Source organism: Platalea leucorodia (assembly GCF_965183815.1).
Source record: "Platalea leucorodia genome assembly, chromosome: 14".
NCBI classification, from domain to species: Eukaryota; Metazoa; Chordata; class Aves; order Pelecaniformes; family Threskiornithidae; genus Platalea; species Platalea leucorodia.
This window is the reverse complement of record NC_138836.1, coordinates 3,207,762-3,228,337: the sequence shown is the minus strand read 5'-3', so window position 1 is coordinate 3,228,337 and position 20,576 is coordinate 3,207,762. Positions and strand designations below refer to the sequence as shown.

Below are 20,576 nucleotides of genomic sequence, written 5' to 3'. Positions count from 1 at the left end.
CAGGGGCTCTCACCATTAAACATTGAGGACCCATGAATTTCCTAGTCACGGCAATATATTAACAGCCTTTTCTTTGTTCTTTTTTGTGAGCGCAGATTAACGCTGAACAAACAGACATTTCACCAGAGGGTACTGTGGAAAGCGAAGCGCTGGGATGCCCCGTGCCCTGGGGACGGCAGGCCCAACGCCACCTCTGAGAAGCTGGGAATGAGGGAAAAGACCAAGAAACAGGGAAGGAGTCTCCTGTCCTGGCAGTCATTCCTTCTGGCCTGCATCCCCACAGCTTTCCTGTTATAAATCTGCGAGTGCAAACGGATCTCTCAGGAAAGGGATCCTGCCTCAATCCCTCCCCGAGTAGACGGTTTCTGTGACAATAATAAATAACAATAATAATTAACAATAATAATATCACACTCCCGATAGCTCACCATGTTTAAATTAACTTATCTATCCCTGGGGCTTTCAAGAAAGCCCTTTAAATTCCCTTGGGAATGCCCTTCTCCAGAACTCAGTTATTATCAAAATAACAAAACTAACATTTCTAGAGAAACAACCGGTCAGAGCTGTTACCTGGATCTTCAGCTCCGAGCTGCACCAAAGCACCTTATCAGCATTGCATCAGTAGGCCAACAGGCGAAGTTTTGACCTCTAGGACAAGGATTCAGGAAAAGCGTTATATTGGAGGGGAACTCTTACCTGCCTCCCCAAATCCAGCCATGCCGTGCCCCAAGGTGAATTTGTCCATGCAGGGAGCTCCTGGCCAAGGTCTGCGCCTGCTGGAGCCGAGCTTCCCACCGCTCAGCCGCCCCAGCACGCGCCCGTCACCCCAGGCTCGGCCCGTCAGCCTGATAACCTGCCCGCCTTAACGAGTTCAACCTGGCCTCGCTCTTGGCACAAGCCCATTTGTGTGGCCATTTCCATAACACCTTGAATGGTCACAGTTCTTAGTATAAGTAAGACACAGGTTTTGCCCAGAAGGGTGAAAAATCTGGTGCTGTAATTAAAAAATCATCTACAATGGAGCAATATGTACCTGCTCCTTCTGACTTCTGTGGGAACAAGAGCCAGCCTCATGATTTTGAAGGTTTTTTCCATTTTGTAAGGGCTTGCTGAATCTACGCTTCATTTGCAAGGCTTGGAGGTGAATAATTGATATTAAGTAGGTCTTCAGTGTTTAACCCCACGACCACTCCGCTCAGCGAGCAGAGGAGGAGGAGGAGGAGGAATGAACCCCGGGCCCTCCGTAACAACACACGATGCACGGTGCTGCTGCTGCTGACTCCAGCCAGAGCACAGCTCTTGCGCAGCTCAAAACCCCAGGGTTTCTGCAACCGCAGACCACGAGCCCACAACCCTTCAGCCAGCCAGAAACACCCGCACGCCCGGCTGGTAGCGTGCAGCGTGAAAACTTCCCAATAAGGCAAACAAATGGTTAAGGAAATGCAGAACTCCTTGAAATACTTTTACAACTCCCATGCATTGATGAAATTGTTTGACAGAAAGTAAATATATACATCTGATTTCTTTAGAGTGATCTCGCTTCTGCTACAACCCGCGTGTGCAAGCGTATGCTCCAGCAATTAATGATGCTTATAAACGCTATGATACCACTCTGTGCATTTGCTATTTATGAAGTCTTAAGTAATTTTGCCTAATAAAGTTAATGAAGTATACGTTAGTACCTGGAGTATATCAATCTCTTCGTTTTTATCACTACAATATATATATATGTATATAAAATCATTACCACAAAAATTTACTAAACTCTCCTAATTTTTGCAAGTTTTCTTCCCTACCCCTTCTTACTGCGCTGAGCCCTGGAAGCGGCCCAGCCACTTAGGCAGTAGAGCGTATCCGGGGGCTATCGCCCCGTGCTTCGCAGAACCGCGCTGTGTCCTTGAGAGCAAAGGATCATTTGCTATCAAAACGCAGGAAAACTATGAGCAGAGAAAACTAATGAAGCAGTGACATACTCATCAGGAACATAATCTAGCTGTGAAGTAGCCCCATTAAAAATACTGGCTAACTTTGCACAGACTTAAAACTGTTATGAGTGTTAACAGCAATTATGTGCCTCATATTTTTAGATGAAGAGTGCTGGCTGAGCCAGGGACTTACTGCAATCTTTTTTCTGGGGTCTTCTCTGAGTCTGCCTGAAGGCAAGGAAGAGGTTCCCAGAGGACAGATTGGGGAAAAGGCAGAAAAGCTCAGAGAAAAAGAGCAACTGAGGAATTTTAGGACTCCCTAAAGCATCAGACTAGAGCAGCCATAGCCCTCACTGCTTTTACTCAAGTAGTAAGCTGGACCTATACCCAGAACCGCACCAGACCTGCCAGCTTTCTATCGCTCATTAGCCAGACTGCTAAAATACTGATTACCAGAGACACTTCGTGCCTCGAACTCCTGCGATCTGTAAGCAGTAGGAGAAAAATCATGTGTCGCCTCCCCTCGAGCATCTTCCCCACATTGAACTTCTGCCTTGAGGTACCACGCATCAATGGCCCAGCAGGAACCTTCTCCTCGTCTCACCCGTCCTTTACCAGCCCTTCTGGAGCCTCCTTGCACAGAAAAGCATCCAAGTGACATCCCCTCGCATCCAACCAGGATAAGGGAAGGTATTTCATGGCAAGAGCGAAGGCTGCTCGTCCTCGCTGAGCCGGGTGAGCGGCGCCAGGCAGCCGTGGCCCCGCTCGGGCACCCAGGGCGGGGGGCCGGGGCTGCTCTTCGCCCTCCCGCAGAAACGTGTTCATTACTATAGGTAAAAGTGAGTAAAATCTTCCAGAGCTGGGAAAGTGGGATACTGGAGACCTGACCTGTTCGTTCATTTATCGTCTGTGTTTCACCTTCACTTGTTCTTGGCAATGTTTTGCATAAGCACACGCAGGTTTCTGAGCTGAAAACATGCCTGAAAATGTTGGATTTACTCTATGCAACTAAAATACCAAATCAGCTAAGCCAGCTTCAGAGATTCATATCCTTTCAGAGCTCAAACACCCACTCGTTTATTATTCTATTTGGAAAATCTTACATCGTACTCAGATTTTCTCCCTCTGGGAGAAATCAGCATATGGCAAAAGCAGGAGTAAAGCATTAAATGCATTCAAGTGAAGTTCTGTTCTGCTGTTTTAATTGCTCTGAGGTGAAGACGTGATTTGCTGGAGGATACATTCGAACAAATCGGTGCCTCACTATGGCTGCTCATTTTAAAGGTATGCCCCAAAAATGCAGTTTCCAGAGGAATCTCTCAGCTTCCTTCGGGACGGAGGCAGGAGCACAGCGAACGCACTGCACCATTCTGCGGGCATTGTAACGAGACATTTGTTGACTAAGACGCCCCGAGTGCAGATAAGCAGAACAGCATTAAGTAATTATTTCAGCAACAGATGCAATGCTGACTGCACGTTACCGGACGCTTTTTCAATTTGTCATTTGTTTCGTGCAGCGCGCTGATGCAGCCTGCAGAAATCATCGCAGATTAAAACTCCCCGAGATGGTTTCTTTGAAGCTTTTTGCTAACCGCTGGGCAATCCCTCTGCTGCGAAGGACGGCGCAGGCCCCAACTCTCAGACCTACCCCTAACATCACTGGAATTCACTTCATTGACAAGAAGCCAGAGATAAAAGCTGGTCTCCTTCAGGCTTTGTGTAAAAACCTCACTTCTCAGGGCTTTGGGGTGGGGGTTATTCCGTCTCTCTTAAAGACTTTATTTAATGTCTCTCATCCAGAGCGAAGACAGATGGCAACACAAAATGCTTCGGACCTTAGACGAAATTCACAGTGGAAAAGCAGCTCTGGCATTGTTGGCCCTGCAGACAGCAGGGTATTTATGTAAGTTTATAATAAAGGGAGTTATTTTTACATGGCCCTGACCATAGCCAACTTTATTGCATCTCTTTTTTCCACAAGCCCCCCTCCCTTCCACACTGCTGGATTGCATCTTCATCTGTATCCAAAAGAGCCACAGGAACCTACGAAGTTTTGTGCAGGACTGAATTTTCTGCAACAATCTGAACTTTCGTGAGATGAATACCTCTGCAGAAACCTGCCAGAGCTGACAGGTTAGTTAGAAATCCTGATAGGAATGTCAGTTCCCACAGAACTAGTATTCTTCACAAAAATCTAAATACCATATCCATCAGCAGAGTCACACCTAAGTATCTGGGGAAGGAGAAGAGATTGGAGAATGAATGAAACACCTTAAGTATCATTCAAGAACCGCAAGCCAGTAAAAAAGGAAATAGCAGGCGTGCATGGAAGAACAGAACAAGGCAGAGTTTTCAAAGAGACAAGCTAATCTAGTGTTTTTTAAAAAAAAAAAAGTGACAGGAAATCAAGAAACTAAGCTGAAATTCCCAGTTTCGACTCAGCACGAAACTCATTTTACCTCTGTACCTCTTTCCCCCACCCATGAGATGAGCCTAGTATTACTTGCTATGCACGATTCCTTGCCTTAATAAAGCCCTTCTGGATCTTCAAATGGAAGGGGCTGCAGGTACAGAGGATTACAAAGAGAGAATACATGAACGTTTGTCTGTAAGGCTGGCCTGCGGGGCTTCAGGACGCTGCTCCGAGTTACACGGTGCCTTCACTTTAAGCCTACCAAGTGGCCGTTGTACCTGCAGTAAGTACAAATCGCTATTGGGTTAAGCGCAATAGGATGAGTTTTAAGCAAAATACTCGTTTCTTTTCTGACCGTAATAACCTGCACCTTTGCTAGTCTGTGCCTACCACACCTTCTATTCCAACACCTTGAGGAATGCTAGAAACGGATTCAGCTTCACAACGCTCCTAAGGGATAAGTGTGAAGCTGCAGCATTTCTTCACAAGCTAGAAGAAAATAAGCTACATAATCCCCATCCTCCAACGGGAGAGGGTATTGTTTATAGCCCTGAATTTCAAAAAGGCTTTCAAATATGCAACAGCTTAGACTTACCCTGAAGTTACACAAGTCTGTTCGGGAAGTTTAACCATGCAAAATTTAAAACTTTTGATTGACCCCATTATAATCTGTATATTACTGAATTCCTCAGTATCTTCAGGGTATTTTTGCTCTCAGGGCTGATGTCACACATCGCTTAAACCAGGAATAATTGAGTCACAAATCAAGAGCTTTCCACTCAACTGGAAACAGCATTCCATCTTGGCTTTCCCTGTAACCGAGATCTGCACACTTGAGGGATCCCAAGTACAGCCTCTGTTCTCTTCCACAGTTACGCTAGAATAAGTCATTACATCCAGTTATAATAGGTGAAGACAAATTTAGGGATAGAAAATCAGCATTGTTCAGGCAAACAACGTTCTGTTTCCAAGGAAGAAAACTTTAATTGGAGACTTGTTCAATTTTTGCCAGGTATCTGTCCATAATACCCCATCTTTTCCAGTAATTCACCTGAACTGGTACACATCACTTTATTCTATAGCCTCCTCTCAGTACGTGGTACAATACACAGCTGAAATACTCCAGCACAACGTAGTCTGAGAACTGACAGCCCACGAATTCCTCTGGAGTTATGAGAAGCAGCTTGGGGGCCTGACCCCGCTAGATAAAATTTATGCAGATGAAAGCCCAGTTTGTGTTAATATAGACATACACATTTTTATAAGCAATAATGGCTTTGTTACATACAAAATCAACTGATACCAATTTGTCTCTTCCTCATGAATCCCACATCATTTTCCCGTTATATTTATCCAACCACTTCTTGGGTCTCCTCAAGTAAATGTAACCTTGAATTTCCTACTATCGAAGACCTTTCCATTCATTTCCAAGCTAAATCGCTGCATCTCACAGCACAGCGATCCTCTCTCCAGCTTACCCTTACTGAACTGAAGCATTCTGCAGCTGGGACAGAGCGGTAACAAGCGTCCCACAGTACAACAGGTAACTGTATTTTGGTAAGAATGACTCTTAGCAGTACAAATGCAATACCCTGGAGAATTCACACAAGAAATCTGTGCCAAGGGGGCATAATTTTTTTTTCTGTAATCTAGTTCGTATCTTCCAACCTATGGAGAAACTGCTTCTTCAACAATTTGAGCTCGTCTCTCCGGAATCTAATCCCTCTGTGCAGAAAAAGGCAGTTTGCATGGTCTCCCAGATCCACTGAAGTCTGTTAGAGCGTACGTCAGCACGGCTGCGACTGCAGTGCCCCGTAACATCTCTGTACGAAGGAAGGACACCCTCCTCCAAGGCAGGGCAACGCAGCTCTGGAGTGCAGCGAGACTCGGAACAAGCTCTTGCTGCTGCAATCCGGTCATTAAAGAAGCTACAGAAAAAAAAAACCAAACACCAAACATGGCTTAACTTCTCCACTCTTAATGCAATTCCTCCCAGTAGATCAGGGCTAATAGTTTTTCACCGAGTAACTGAAAATCTCATGAACCGCAGGATGCTGAGGTTCCCAGTAACTACACAAGTTTTTGAATCATCATTTTTGAGTTGTAACTACTCAAAACACCTTTTCTCTTCCAGTAACTTATAAACCTGCATCCAAAGCTTAAAACAAAGATTAAAGAGGAATAAAGAACCTTGTGTTTAAGCACGTGGTACAAACCCTTACCTAAACACTACACCGCGTCAGGATTTGCAGACAGAAGTTACTCAGTCTTCATAAAACAGATGCGTCTTCAAAGATCCTAAATTGAAGTTCAACTCCCCCCAGTTCCCAGCCAAGTAAATCTGCTAAAAACATCTTGCTAGGCTTAATTTAAGTCAGTCTCAGTTCAGCAGAAACTCACTGAAAATACAACAGGATACATACTAAACCCATGATAAATAGATCCCTGATGCTCTGACAAGGCAGAAGAACAGCAATGGGTAGCACTTGTAAGTAAGGGCTCCTGCATCACGTTTCCAAACTCCCCTCTGCTTCAACTCTTCCTCCCATCTGTTTAAGCATAATAAAACATTCGATATTGCACACACAAAATGGAAGTCTCATACGGCAGGCAATCTTATGTGCAAAACGTAACACTACGAAGACTGAGATCTCAGGCACATTTTACAATATCTATTATGAAAACCAAATCAAATTGCAGCCATTTCAAAGTGTCTGATCAGCTTGTGAGATTTCATTCAGGTTAAGTGGTCTCAAAGTAATTTAATAAGATGTATAACTTGCACAGTTTTAATCATTGGAAGAAAATACATGGGTGCAGACTGCCTCAATCAAAGTGTCCCAAAATGGGTTAGACTGTATTGCCATCTCGCTGTGACACAAACATGGGACAAAAATGCCTGAGTACCCAAAAGGCATTTTGTTCGGGGGGGGGGGGGGGGGGGGGGATGATCATATTTTTAACAGAAAAAATCCAAACAATGACAGTAATGTGTCATTAAGTGCCTACATTGCTGCTGCTCGTTATCCAAAAGGAAATGCAGCATAAATACAGCAGAATTCAGTGCAAGAGTAAGCAACGGTGGGGTGTACTGGGCATCAGCAAGGCTCCTGGAGGTACTGGGCATCAGCAAGGCTCCTGGAGGTACTGGGCAGCAGCTGGGCTCCTGGAGGTACTGGGCAGCAGTAACTGAGGATTTTATCCTGTACAGACTTATTTCAGACACCCTCCAGAAGAGCTCTGTATCCTCCCCCTAGATCTCACAAATTATAGCAAAAAAAGGGATTTAGAGGATCACCAGAGGCCTTCAAATACTTCAAGAAACATCCTTAGGTGAGAAACCAGCTTCTTTTCCAGGCGTGCTATGACTGCCACATCCACTAGATGGGTTCAGCACTACATCCAAAGAGGAGAACCTCAGTTGCTGTCTGATCAGCAAGCATTTGGAAAAAATCATGTGGCAGCTGAAACAGTTCCACATGGAAGAGATTTACAGAACCGTAACTTTCCAAATGATTTTGAGAGCAGCAATCCTGGATATTCAATGAGACAGAGGAGAAAAAAAAAATCATTCAGTCCTTTAAGAATCTGCTAAACCACCTGCACCACAGAGACAGCCCTCAAACAGGAGCGGTCAAACAGCAGATTCAAGACAGACTTCGTAGCAAACCCAATAATCTTCTAAATAATCGGTGTTACTCTAACATCTAGTCAGGTTTTTTTTTCCTTGGAGGTTTCCTTTCTAAGCACTAACCAGACTAATTCTTTTTAGCTTGCAAAATCGGACAAGATCACAGCCTGAAGGGGAAAGGCTGCGGTGATAAATATTTAATGAGCTACATCAATAAAATTTATTTTGCCAAGGAGAATGGAAGGAGAGGAAAAGCAGAGAAATAATTCATTAAAAGAACTTCAACTTCGCAATGCCAGAAAAAAAGCCATGCTAGGAAAAAAGGAATTAAACACAGAGGTTTTAAATAGGTCAGAAACTTAAGTACTCTTAACACATGGCAAACTGACAGAGCGCTGAGTTTTTCAGAATGAGTACAGTGATACGTACACTTAATGGTAATTCATCCCACTGCAAATATCCCTGGACACACTAGTAACAGTTTCACCCTCTTGCAATACTTCCTATCATCCAACCTTTAAGAGCTGTTTAGTACATGAAAGCGTCATTCCTCAAAACCCATTAAGCAATGCAACAAGCACCTTGAGCTTTCCTTTAGTTCTCAAGGCAAAAGTCTTCCCTATTTTATATTGGATGGGGCAGTAAGTTGTTTTCCAGAAGATAAAAATGCAACAGCAAGAATTAAGGTGTTTAGTACAAACCGTAAACATTCTCGTACTGCACTGCTCCCCGTAACTCAGTATAGAGCTTCGTATTTGCAATTTACATCATAGCATTTGCAAAAAGAAATGTTTAATCTCTCCTTCCTGCCACTACTTGAAGCCATGTGCAGTGATACAAGAGTATACAGCACCTCAGTATGTCTTACAACCCCTCTTCCATGGACTCTCCTGTTCCATCCAGCCTGGACCTCCTGCAACCAGAAGTCAGCAGGATGGGCAAGGGAGAACATCGGAAACTGCAGTGTTTATGCTAACTAAGCAAGTCGAGGAACCCATTAATTCTAAGTGCCAATTCTAGGTCTGCTAATGACTTGCTGTATGGCTTTGAGTCACTGCATTTGGCATTTTTTTTTTTTTTTTAATGGGTAAAGTGGAGAAGCACATACTGTGTGAGGAACGGTACAGTCTGAGGACAAGCAGATTAAATGATATTAAAATACTTCACAGCTACTTCAGTGAGATTCGGTAAAAGACTTAACATATTTTAAAACCTACCTTTTTAGAAGTCCTTGATTTAAAATGATTTAATAGTTCTGTGGATGAAGTCACACTACTTAAATCTCCCTAACGGTGAAATACAGAGATGACTAAGAAAAGGCAAATTGTGTCGATAACCACAACCAAAGCCTCGCTCATCAGCAGTGCTGTCCCAGGACAAACCGCTCAGTACGATGGAGCAGGCAAGTCTCCAAATCCGTGATTAAGTGCTGCCCTCTAGCGAAGTCAGGAACCAGTTTCAGCACCTAGATTTCTGACATTCAACAAAATCTCAGTCCCAGCCACATTTTAGCTAGATTTGTTTGTAACAGAAGAATCCTACAGCAATTATCTTAATAAACCGTGCTTATGATTTAATTTTACTCTTCCATACTAGGGTCTTTAGTTTAGGTTTAGCACCGCAATGAGGTTAAACACTGTAGTCAATTTAACACCTCCAGAGCACATCCTGCTTTTTCCCCAATTTGTGAAATCAAGTTCTCATCTTACAATGAATCACTGGTGAAGCCATTTTAAAAACCCATTACATCAGAGAACACAATATTCTATTTTTAAAACAGTATGACAAGAATTTAACAATAGGCTCGTATATTTAAAATTTTTGACAGGGTTCTAGAATTAGCTTTTCCTCCTGTTCAGAGCACCTTTTTTGTAATGCCACTTTCACTGAAGGCTTAATGACTTCACCACGGTTACCTTGGCTCTTGCTGTTACTGCCCAAAAAGCTCCCTCGTGTGAAGTGGACAGACCTATTAGTCACAATTTATTCTCAAAGCAAGGCTTTTATTGTAGCAGGTTCCAAGTCAACTTTTTATTCACGTATTTAAAAAGAAAGAGGTGGCCACTTCAGGAACAGAGTGATCAGAGGCGTGATATTTGGCATCAGGTGAAGAACCAGCAACAACAGCTGTAAAGCAGTCCTTGCTAGGTGACCCTAATGGTATCAGAATTCCACAATTGATTAAAAATCAAGTATACCCAGGATGCTTTGCTTTCACAGAAAGGTAAGAAAGAATGGGGTCTTCCTTAAGAATTAAAACCACACGACATACAGTTGGGTTTGTGACACATCGGAGGCAGTAAGCACAACTGAGGGTGTTGCTTCTCACTTTGTGGTTTAGGCTGTCTTTAAGCTGTAGCTGGCCCATTAAGTTGGGCTGAACTACGCCTGCATCAACAGGCTTTCAGGTTAATTTGCTCCTCCAGTCAGCAAAATGCTGTTTCCAACCCAGCCTCAAATGAACCTGGCTGACACATGGAGCAGAGGTTACAGTTTACACAAAACCAATGCTTTCTGTTCCAGCATTGGAATACTGCATACGCTCATAATAACTAAAGACATTTAAGCATTTCTTGGAGACATTAGCTTGAATGCCAACTATTAAAATCTACCTAGTCATTTGCTTACATAAAACAGTGGGAGAAGTTGAAACAACTCGCCTGGAAACTCTCAGGTACATTTATTAAGGAACAACATTAAAAAACACAGATGTTATATTAGTATTTTTGAACTTCCATATAAAATAAAAACTTGCTTGATTTTGTCAGCGTACTTGTATCTGCAGGTTACAACACCTGGGGAAAGATCAGTACAGAGAATTTTGTTAGTATCTTCCAAACATTAGGCATCACAAAATTTTATGCAAGTTTAACATGCAGAAGATGTACCTGCCTCCAAGTCTGAAGGAGTTTAGCTTCCAATCATTAACACCTTTTGGGTCAAACAGAACTACTGTATTACTGTCAAGGCTACAGGTTTTTTCTGGTTTCCCACGAAGAGGTTAAAGTGTACAATAAAATCATATCTGCACACAAGCTACGCTTCAAATTTCAGTAATTTATGTATTCTAAATTTGAAATGACGCAGACTTGTGTGGGCACACTTACATGACTTCATAACAGGATCAAGCCAAGTATCTGCCAGCCTACAGCTGTTTTTTAACAACACTGCCTATGAAGTTTCATTTAAACATATCCAGATTTTTAAAACTGCTGTCAACAGGACTGGGCAGAAGTTTAGTTGAACTACCAACTCCCTGTAAGGCTATTATTAGAAAAGCCGAGATAGTTAAGACAAGCCTGAATCCTGCCCATCACGTGGAGCCCGCTACCTGAGTGATCCAGACAGAACCGTTTCAGATCACAGAGTATTAAGAACTTGTTGTTGCCATCTATAAAGAGGTGGAGGTAGCAAAATGAAAATAAGGTTCCTCAAGGCAACGTTGTCAACAGTTCTAGTGCTACTTTTACCTCAGTTACTGGTCCTTTTTCTCTTGTATCATCTTTTAAAAATCTGAATAATGTTTCAGCCTGCAGAAAAAAAAAAGTTGAGACAGATTTAAAACTTTTCAGTAACCTGTTGAATGAACACCACAAAAAAGCAACAACTGTTCAGTAGTGTCACTTTGAGTATTCTTAGCTCATCTGAAACACAGGTGTAGCAAAAGATAGCAGTCATCCACACGCTAGATTTACTTGAAGTGCCATTATAATACACAGTTCAAATTCAAAGAAAGGACCAATCACAAGATTTATTCACATTTTTACAGACTTGCTTGGGAGTCTTTCTGCAAATTCTCCCTGTCAGACTTTGTAAATCATTAAAATCTCACATTAAAAACACTAAGTTTTTCAAGTATCACATGAAGTTACTTAGTTTAAAAAAAAGAAATATTCCTGCTCTGAGTTATTACCGCTCCTTACCCCTGACCACACCAGCAGAGAAAAAAAAAACAAAAACCAAAACCCACAACACTTCTCCCTCCTCACAAAAATGCTAAAGTTAAGCTTATGCTAGTCAGACATCAACCACTGAGTTTGAGTTCCACATTAAAACTAGGTTTTTAGAACCTAACTGTAAGTTGGCAAGAGAAAACATTTATTCCTGTGTCCTCAGAATAAAGGATGAAGTCTTACCACATGCCCTATCCAGCATGTGCAGCAAGGCTTCAAACCTGACCCAGCCTGAGCAGTAATCACGGGATCGCAGAACGGCTGGGCTTGGAAGGGACCTCTGGACGTCACCGGGTCCAACCCCCTCCGCTCAAAGCGGGGCCACCCAGAGACAGCTGCCCTGCACCACCTCCAGACGGCTTGTAGGGATCTCCAAGGATGGAGTCTCCACAACCTCTCTGAGCCACCCGTGCCAGCATTCAGCCCCCCTCCCTCCAAAGACGCTATTCACCCCGCCTTTGCAACTAGAACAAACCCATGCCAGGTACAGATGTTAACACTGAAGCACGGATCTTCTTTTAATCCTCTAAACTATTTCTTTTAATTGGTAGAGCATCCAGTATCTGGCTTTTTACATCCTCCATCAGGAAAGGACAAAGACAGTTTTGACAGGGATGTCTGCAGCAATGTATATTTTATAACCAGACAATAAGCAAGGCTCATTCTCCAGAAGGGAAAGCCAGCTCTGCGCTCAATTAAGTCATCAGGGGAAATTCAGACCAGAAAGTCAAACCTTCTCATTTACCAGTCATCTGCCCCATCTTACAGAATATAAACATGTCATCTGGGATTAATGAACCTAACTTAGTACATACCTGAATAACAAAGCTTTGCCTTTGTTATTTCCTACAGAGAAAAAACCACTTCTGGGAGAAAAGTCCATAGATTGAGCAAGATAAATCTGTTTTCTTCTGAACACTGGGAAGTTTGAGAATACAGTATATGAAGGAATGTGTACCTATTGAGAAATAGGTCATTAGTTATAACAATTAGGAAAAAGCCACTAAAATTCAAATTAAAGTACGAATTTAAAGCTGAAGGTCAATCTTAAGTTCAAATGTTCAGTTATATTCCTACCCGACACCACTCTATATACAGAGTTCCACTGGAGAAAAGGTGCAGGGAACACACTACGAAGCCAGTTACTGCCACTCATTTATTTTTAGGTAATTACATCTAAGCAGTAAAAATAGGCTTCCAAACCCTCAGATTAATTCAATAGTTCCACTCTTGGCCAGAATTCTGACAGGGCTGGCAAAATTTTGAATGAGCTAGGAGAAACGCCACATAGTAAGACTGTTAGAGTTAACAGCTGCTGAAAATTCACATTTGTTGCCGAGTTACATTTACAGCACTGAAATAGGGGCACTTTAAAAAAGGAACACAAGAGGTAAACGAGACCATAAGATGTAATTTTCAGAACAACTTCCCTGAAGAAAAAAAATTATCTCCTTATAAATGCACAGGATCTTGTACATGCCCTGATCTGCTTGGTCTAGCAAATTTTGCAGTATACATATCTCCTCAGTATCCGTTTTATTATGTGAACATTTTTGATCAAGATACAAAAAAGCTTGTACTAAAGAAGCTGAACATACCAATTTGACAGCCTCATCAGTTTCCCGGGAAGCCACTGCCAAAATTTCCGTGGTGGGATTGAAGGTCACACAAGTAGCAGATGTAACTAGGTTCATTATGGCTTTAACTGGTTTAGGATGGTTTTCTTTGAGACAGACATCAGTAGTATATAAATTTACAACTCCAGAAGCGGAACTAAAACAAGAAATTAACAAAGACTATACCAAGAAGTAACATTTACAGTACGTATTACCTTGTAATCTATAGCCACCATTCAACTAAAAATGTAATTTCCAAATATTTACTGGAGTTTGTAACAATATTTTGTTTGGAGCTTGATTTTGTTTTGGAGATTATAACAGTATTTAGTGGAGAAGTTTGCATTTTGTTTATTTATATATATAAAGAGACACTTAACTGTGGAGAGCCTTGATAAATGAGCCCATCTCTGACATAGAATGAAGTGAAAGCAGTGAGAGCTTGGTATCAAAAGATTCTGAAATAGTTTCAAGCTTTTTGATTTTTTTTGTATACCCTGTAGAGTAAGTCCACTTAAAAATCCTCTTCTACAGTGGGCTAAGAAAATGCGTCCTGTACTTAAGTATTTGTTAGTCTCATTTAAAAGAATTGATATGCTAGCTGACGTTGCATCGCGGTAAGTATACTTGGAGAAACACTTTCAAGCTTGTGGCTTTGAGTTGAGGCATCTTTTCAAATGCTAACATGCTATCTTGCAGGACCCAAATTAGGAGTACAGGAAAGAGAACTAGAAAAGGGGAAGACCCTGAATCAACATTTGTACTTTAGAATTTGTGATTTCAGTCAGTATGATTTCAAAATTAACTCCTAAACCCACATATGGCAACGATAATATATTGGGAGTGATACTGGTATTAAGTGTGTTATGGTATTTTAGATATACATGGAGCAAATTAAATTTTTATCCTAAACCAGGCAATATTCATCTATTCACCTCTACTCTAACCTTATTACAACAAAACTTACTCCGTATTCCTACACTGTCACTGGCCACCAAGAAGTTTACCAAAAAGCTTCAAATGAGACAGGAAGAAGTTGTCAAATCCAAGCCACTTACCCGCATGCCACATACTGGTTATTTTTTGAAACAGCGATGCACTTCCCTTCCAAAGAACCTTCGTCTTCAAATTTGTGTAGACACTTTCTGCTTCTCACATCCCAAATGAAAACTTCACCTTCCTCTGGTTGCAGAATAAAGTAGAAGATGATAGAAACCATATACACAGAACATTGTTTGTCTATTTTGTTAAAATAAATTTCATTAGATGACAACTATTAGCTCATTTACAACTATCAAATACAGGCTATTTAAAAAAAAAAAACAAAACAAACAAACCCACAAAAACCCAAACAAGGCATACTAAAATAGTTACCTCCATTCTTTAATGATTGTTTGCTTGGTTGTATTTTTAGGCCAGATACTGGCAGAAAGTCTTTTAATGATCTTTGTAAAATAACTGTAATTTTATAATAAATTACATAATTTAATAATAATAATAGTTTAATAATAAATTACATAATTTAATTTATAATTAATTAATTAAATGTAATTTTATTTAAGTAATTTTATGCAATTTAAATGGAATTAAGATTAATGCTGTTAGGGAGAATACTTACTTGAATAGCTATATATTTTACTGCTGTCTGGAGTGAAAGCAGATGCAGTGCACCTTCCATTCACCTTCATAGTGCTAACCAGTTCCTTTGTCTATAGGATGAAGAACAACAATGGTGACAATGACTCTGCCAAAAATCTGTAGGAAAGTTGTTTCCATACTCCTGTCCCACAAAAATCTGAAGTTAGCTACACTGACATCAAAAGAACAGCATCAACATTTTCAGTGCCTACAGAGCAGAGCACAGCCGATGCTCACGAGTCCATGACCAAGTTATTATTGCACAACTACAGCTAGTTCGATAAACGCCCATTTGCTCCCTTCGCTGAAGGGTCTTCGTAATATAGCAGAACCGAACTTTCTTTTGAAAAAGTATTTTTCCTAGTAAAAGTTTAAAACAAATCCAGCTGCCATCATATGGCATTTTAAAATAGAACCGAAAAAATTCTGTATGCTTTATGAATCACAGTAGATGGCATGATTCATGAACACCAGCATGCACTAGCGCTGTTCCCAAAAGAGCAGTCCTATATTTCTTCCACCCTCAGATGCCCGTTTCCATGCTGAGGCCATTCCTTTTGCCAGCAGTGTTCAGGCAATCAGCCAAAATACAACATCGACATATGACTTTTTCCAGTGACAGCTTAAAAATCCGTGAAACTCTGGCCTTAGCCACACCAGTCCCAAAGAGAACTGCATAGTCAGAAAAAATTCTCAGACACCCCAAAATAATTTTCTAAAGCTACAGTTGATTCAGCAGCTCATTTTTGAAGGCTGACACAGTATGCATCATACCTTTGTTTCAACTGAAAGCTAGATTGCTTTTCAGATTAAATATAAGCAAGCAGATTCAAAAGGAAAAAGGTACCAAGAAACTGAAGCTACATGAACCATGAAGAGAAACTACCTTCATTGACAACAAGTGAAGGTAACCTGAAGTTCCAGTTAGAAGCATAAACGATCCATCTGGAGATACTTCGAAGCTTCTGAGAAATCTTTCCTCCACGCCTTTAAAAAGAGATTCAGAACTTCAAATTGGCATAATGTATTCTTTTCCCTCAACATTCAGAGGTAAGATGAATATGACTAAGACCTGACTCTACTTCAGCTTTTCATTTCTGTAATACACTGGCACAGTAAAGCTACAACTCAACCTTGTTTATGTGTGACAACTTTTAATATCCCAGACAAACTAAAGCTAAAGTTACTCAAGTAAAGATCCCTGAAGACAAGTTAAAAATATGACCTCCAACAATTCCCTGCACTTCCTTTTAAAGTAAATTCATATGCCATCTCTATTTGAGACAGCTTCAACTATGCCCAGACACTTAACAGCACTATTAGACGTACCTCTTACTTTCTGTATAGGAATAATATTTCCACTCATCATATCATACACAAAGAACATTTTATGGTGAGTACCAGTGGCTATAACTTGTTCTCCATCAACACTGAAACAAGCCTTATAAATTGGAAAACTCTCTAAATAGATGCTCTGTATTTTTGGATTCCTTATGCCGTCAACCTTCAAAAAAAAAGATATTATCATATTAAGGAACATACCAAATACTTTTACATAGAAAATTCATATCAGCTAGCCCATACAAGAGACTTGAACAGGAAGAGGTACACCAGTTTGAAGCATTAATCTCCTCCTCTCTTCTCAATCTACAAATAACCTGGCTGTTAGCTCCTCACCCTATATATACCCAGCACTCCCAGCCTTCCCAGATACTCTTCACACCTCTCACCCTTCCCTGTCTTACCCACTCTTTGCTCAAATAATCACCTCTATCGTGCTTTTCTAAAAAGAAACATTTGCTTTGCATTGTTCTGTCCTGCAGCCCTGTGGGAGTGTCAAATTCGACTTTTGTCTTTGACCATTCCACTGGGCCACGTTGAAAGATCCTCAATAGAGTTATGACCTTTAGTTTTCAGAGGAGCAGGGCAGGAGCGTCCCAGCTTCCTGCTGCAGTAGAGTCTCTCCACCCCCAAAATGATTTCACAGCAATATTACAGTGTTAAAGTGGACTGCTCCCCACACTAGAAGCTTTACAAACAACTTAAGAAAAAAAACAGCATTAGTCCTTGTCACTGCAAACCTTAAAATCAAACATTTTTAAAAACAAATCTTCAACTAAAAACTCTGATACAACTAAGCTTGCCTGTACTCTGTAAGTGGTTGGTATGAAGTCACAGACGGAAATTTCTTCCAAGATGCCTTCAACCACGCAAATTCCACTGTAACCACAGACATTAGAACCCCTGTGAGCGCACCATCACAGGAAAAGAGAAAAGTCTATCATTCCAGGCTATCTCAGGTATACTTATGAAAAAAAGATTCCATATTAGTGGCCATTTACATAGGATAGATTGAAATTCTTAACCTGAAATAGTGACACAGATCGATCGTGTCCAGCAGTCATGACTACTTGAGCAGATGGATGAAACTGCACAGTTGCCAGTCTTCCATTAGCAAAACGTTCCTGATTAGCAGGCAAGCAGGTGCTCATCTAGAACACAGATCAAGCAAGTTAAAACAAAATATACAGCTTCCATATTTTCGCTTATGTTGATGGACAGCCAGTTTAATAGCTCTTTATTCTACAAGAGCAAGATCTCAAACCCTATGATGAACTTTGAGACAGCGTGACATACGCAGAACATACAGTAAGTCCAGTAAGTTGCTTCAATGGAGCAGTGTAAACGTAAGATAAACTAGCTAGCCTTTCTACTGACTTTGAAATTAACAGTTTACATAAAACTAGTTGCATTCTGACTCATCTGAAATAGCTGTATAAGAGACAGCATAAGAAGCACTCATTTAAGGCTGTTGCTTCTCAAAGACCATTTCAGTAGCCTCAAAGTTGTGGGAGAATTCCATCCTTCCTATGCAGAAATTAAAACCCTACTACAGGATGCTATCGTAGAATACATAAAATAATTTTTATATCAAACAATACATCTCAATTTATTGTTTCATGCTTTCATGATGTGAACTATTGAATTTGTCCAACTGTTAATAGATTTTCCAGTTACAGAAACAAAGAATAAATTCATAGAATCACTAATTTTACTGCCCAAATAGCAACAAAGAAGTCAAAGTGTGTATATGGATCAAACTGAGTTGGAAAGATAGGCTTGCCTTTACCTTCAAAATACCTCTTGGCAGGGACTCTGAGTTTGATATGAAATTGCCAGTCCTGCATAGCAGATCATCATCTCCATCACTGTCACCTAATTAAGACAAAGCACGCTGAAAAGGCTAATTCCACAACACTCCCACATCAAAACCTACAAATTCCTTACAGAAACAAATCAAATCAAAGCACACTGAAGGAAGAAAGAAATAAAGCTGACTTATCCAGCGTATTATCACACTACGGAAACTGAGAAAACATCAAAACCAATTATTTTCCAAGAAGCTGAATAGGGAAACTTATAGAGATGCTTATTAGAATAGTAATGGATTTATTTACTATCACTTGCAGTCCTTTTGGATTTCTTCCTGTTTTCTAAATCAGCCCAGGCAGGAACTCCTCCCATAGCTCGCTGAAACCTAGCAAGAGAAGGGTGAGGGGGGAAGAGGTAAAAAAACTCCAATTTTTTTGAGAAAGTTATTTCCTTCTATGCATTAAGTACTTACAAGATGTACAGTCACAATTTTGCAAGGTTACTTGCACTTAGACCACTATGTAAGTTTTTTAAAATTCACTCAGGTTTCCGTGTTTTGCTGACTTTCTGAATGTAAAACTAAAGCAAAATTGATACCAAACATTAAAGGACTGTTCTTCAGAGCAATACATGCCAATACTAAGACAATCCAAACACATCTAAAGTTCTGCTTTGCTATCTGCCTATATTCACATTTCAGCTCATTCGTATATACCATCCTAAGTCAGCATCTTCCATCAGCCTATTTTCAAACCAACGTATCACTACAAAATTTCTGGCACGACTGCCTCGAAGACAAATTAGTTTATGCGCCTCTACTAAAACAAGTATTAAACAAATTAGTCTAGACAATGCTAATGTACATTTTATTTACTATTCTTAGTATTATTCTGGATTTAAAATTACTGCAAATACTGTAAGAAGCACCAGCTTTAAACAGGCCGCACGAATACAGTGGGTAAAGAGGGAAGCGACTTTAAATGTCACATAAATGTATCTTATCTCATCTTCGTAAAGTTAGCCACAAAAACATTAATGAAACTCACTGTTCTTCGAGTCTTCTTTTTAGCTTTTTCTTAGTAAGTACCTTCTCAGCATCACTTTTCATGAAATCTTTCCTATACCTATGGGTCATATCAACACTAGAGAGGAAAAAACAGACAGAACACGAAGATCATTCAAACTGAAGCCACTTACAGTCACTCTTAGGCGCGACACGCAATTCCTACCTGCAAACTTGAACTTACTTTTCCTCAGCTTCATCATCTTCATCCACCCACGCTGGCTTTTTAGACAAGAGTTTGCCTTTGGCTTCATTTTCTACTTCCGAATCACTGGAGTCTTTCTGGAGACTTTTCCTCTCTGTAGCGTTAAGCTGAAAACAACCAAACAGGCCACTTTAGCCCAGCCACGGACTGGTAAAGGGAGATGACAGACACGGCGGCGGAGCAAGGAGCCGAAGCGAGCACCAGCCTCTGCTGGGGACCGCAGAAAGCGCCGCCTCCCCGCGCTCCCCTCCGGCGGGGCCCGGGCCCCAGGAAAGGCCGCAGGGCGGGAGCCGCCCGCCGCGCCCCGAGCCCTACCCGCTGCGGGCCGGCCAGGCGCTGCAGCAGCTCGTCCTCCTCCACGTTGAGGCTGTCGCCGAACACCAGCTCCTCCAGCTCCCGCTCGGCGCCCGACGTGCGGGAAAGCGCCTTCAAGTGCCGGGCGCGGCGAGCCGCCTCCTCCGCCGCCTGCGCTGCCGCCGCCCGCTCAGCTGCTGCTGCTGCTGCCGCCGCCTCCGCGCGCGGCTGGAGCCGCTTCGCTATTTTATTCGCTTTCTTCATTTCCGTCTTTGTCTTTTTCTTCTTATTCTTCTTCATCGCTGCTGGGCCCGGGCGAGGCGCCCCCGCCGCAAGCTGCATCGCTCCTCACAGCGCCGCCGCCCGCCGGAACCGGAAGGCGTGCTCGCTGGCCACGTGATCTCCTCCCTTATACCACCCTTCTTGTCCCGCCCCCGGGCGTGATAGGCTCGCACTGCTGCCCCTCATTCCACGTGACCTGGCCACGCCTCCGGCCTCAAGACACTCTCACGTGACCTCCTTTCTTTGCCTTCCTTTCCCCCCTCCCTCCCCCCCCGCCCCACTCCGCGTTCCACGTGATGCGGCCCACGGCTGGGCCGCTCCATTCCGGGCCCGGCGGGGTCCCGCTCCTAGCGTGACAACAACCCCTCCCCTCACCGGCCTCCCAGCGCCTGCACCGCCCGTG

The 20,576-nt window shown here is 42.0% G+C and overlaps 1 protein-coding gene across 4 annotated transcripts; it reads right to left on the bottom strand.

The window, feature by feature from the left end:
* Window positions 1–7,349: 7,349 nt before the first annotated feature.
* Window positions 7,350–20,275, bottom strand: UTP18 (UTP18 small subunit processome component). Of its 4 annotated transcripts, none has more exons than XR_014229709.1 (15): window positions 19,913–20,275; window positions 19,577–19,704; window positions 19,376–19,471; window positions 18,635–18,714; window positions 18,307–18,392; window positions 17,543–17,668; window positions 16,506–16,680; window positions 16,063–16,163; window positions 15,157–15,247; window positions 14,597–14,720; window positions 13,521–13,695; window positions 12,738–12,880; window positions 11,440–11,499; window positions 10,598–10,764; window positions 7,350–9,442 (listed from the first exon to the last, which is right to left on the bottom strand). XR_014229709.1 is itself a non-coding variant. In XM_082326497.1 (14 exons), exons 1-13 carry the CDS (start codon window positions 20,231–20,233, stop codon window positions 11,475–11,477), a joined length of 1,671 nt encoding a protein of 556 aa, XP_082182623.1. In that variant the 5' UTR covers window positions 20,234–20,275; the 3' UTR covers window positions 9,986–10,764; window positions 11,440–11,474. The 4 variants fall into 4 exon arrangements, 1 of the variants encoding a protein (XP_082182623.1); XR_014229710.1 differs by having other exon boundaries at window positions 10,743–10,764; XR_014229708.1 differs by having other exon boundaries at window positions 10,743–11,499.
* Between the last annotated feature and the right edge of the window lie 301 nt (window positions 20,276–20,576).

Coding starts and splice junctions, on each gene's coding strand:
- UTP18 (XM_082326497.1), bottom strand. CDS start 20,233: ATGCAGCTTGCGGCGGGGGCGCCTCGCCCGGGCCCAGCAGCGATGAAG. Junction 15,248..16,062: donor TTCACTTGTTGTCAATGAAG/GTAGTTTCTCTT, acceptor TTCATCCTATAG/ACAAAGGAACTGGTTAGCAC. Junction 11,500..12,737: donor GGCAAAGCTTTGTTATTCAG/GTATGTACTAAG, acceptor TTTTTTCTGCAG/GCTGAAACATTATTCAGATT.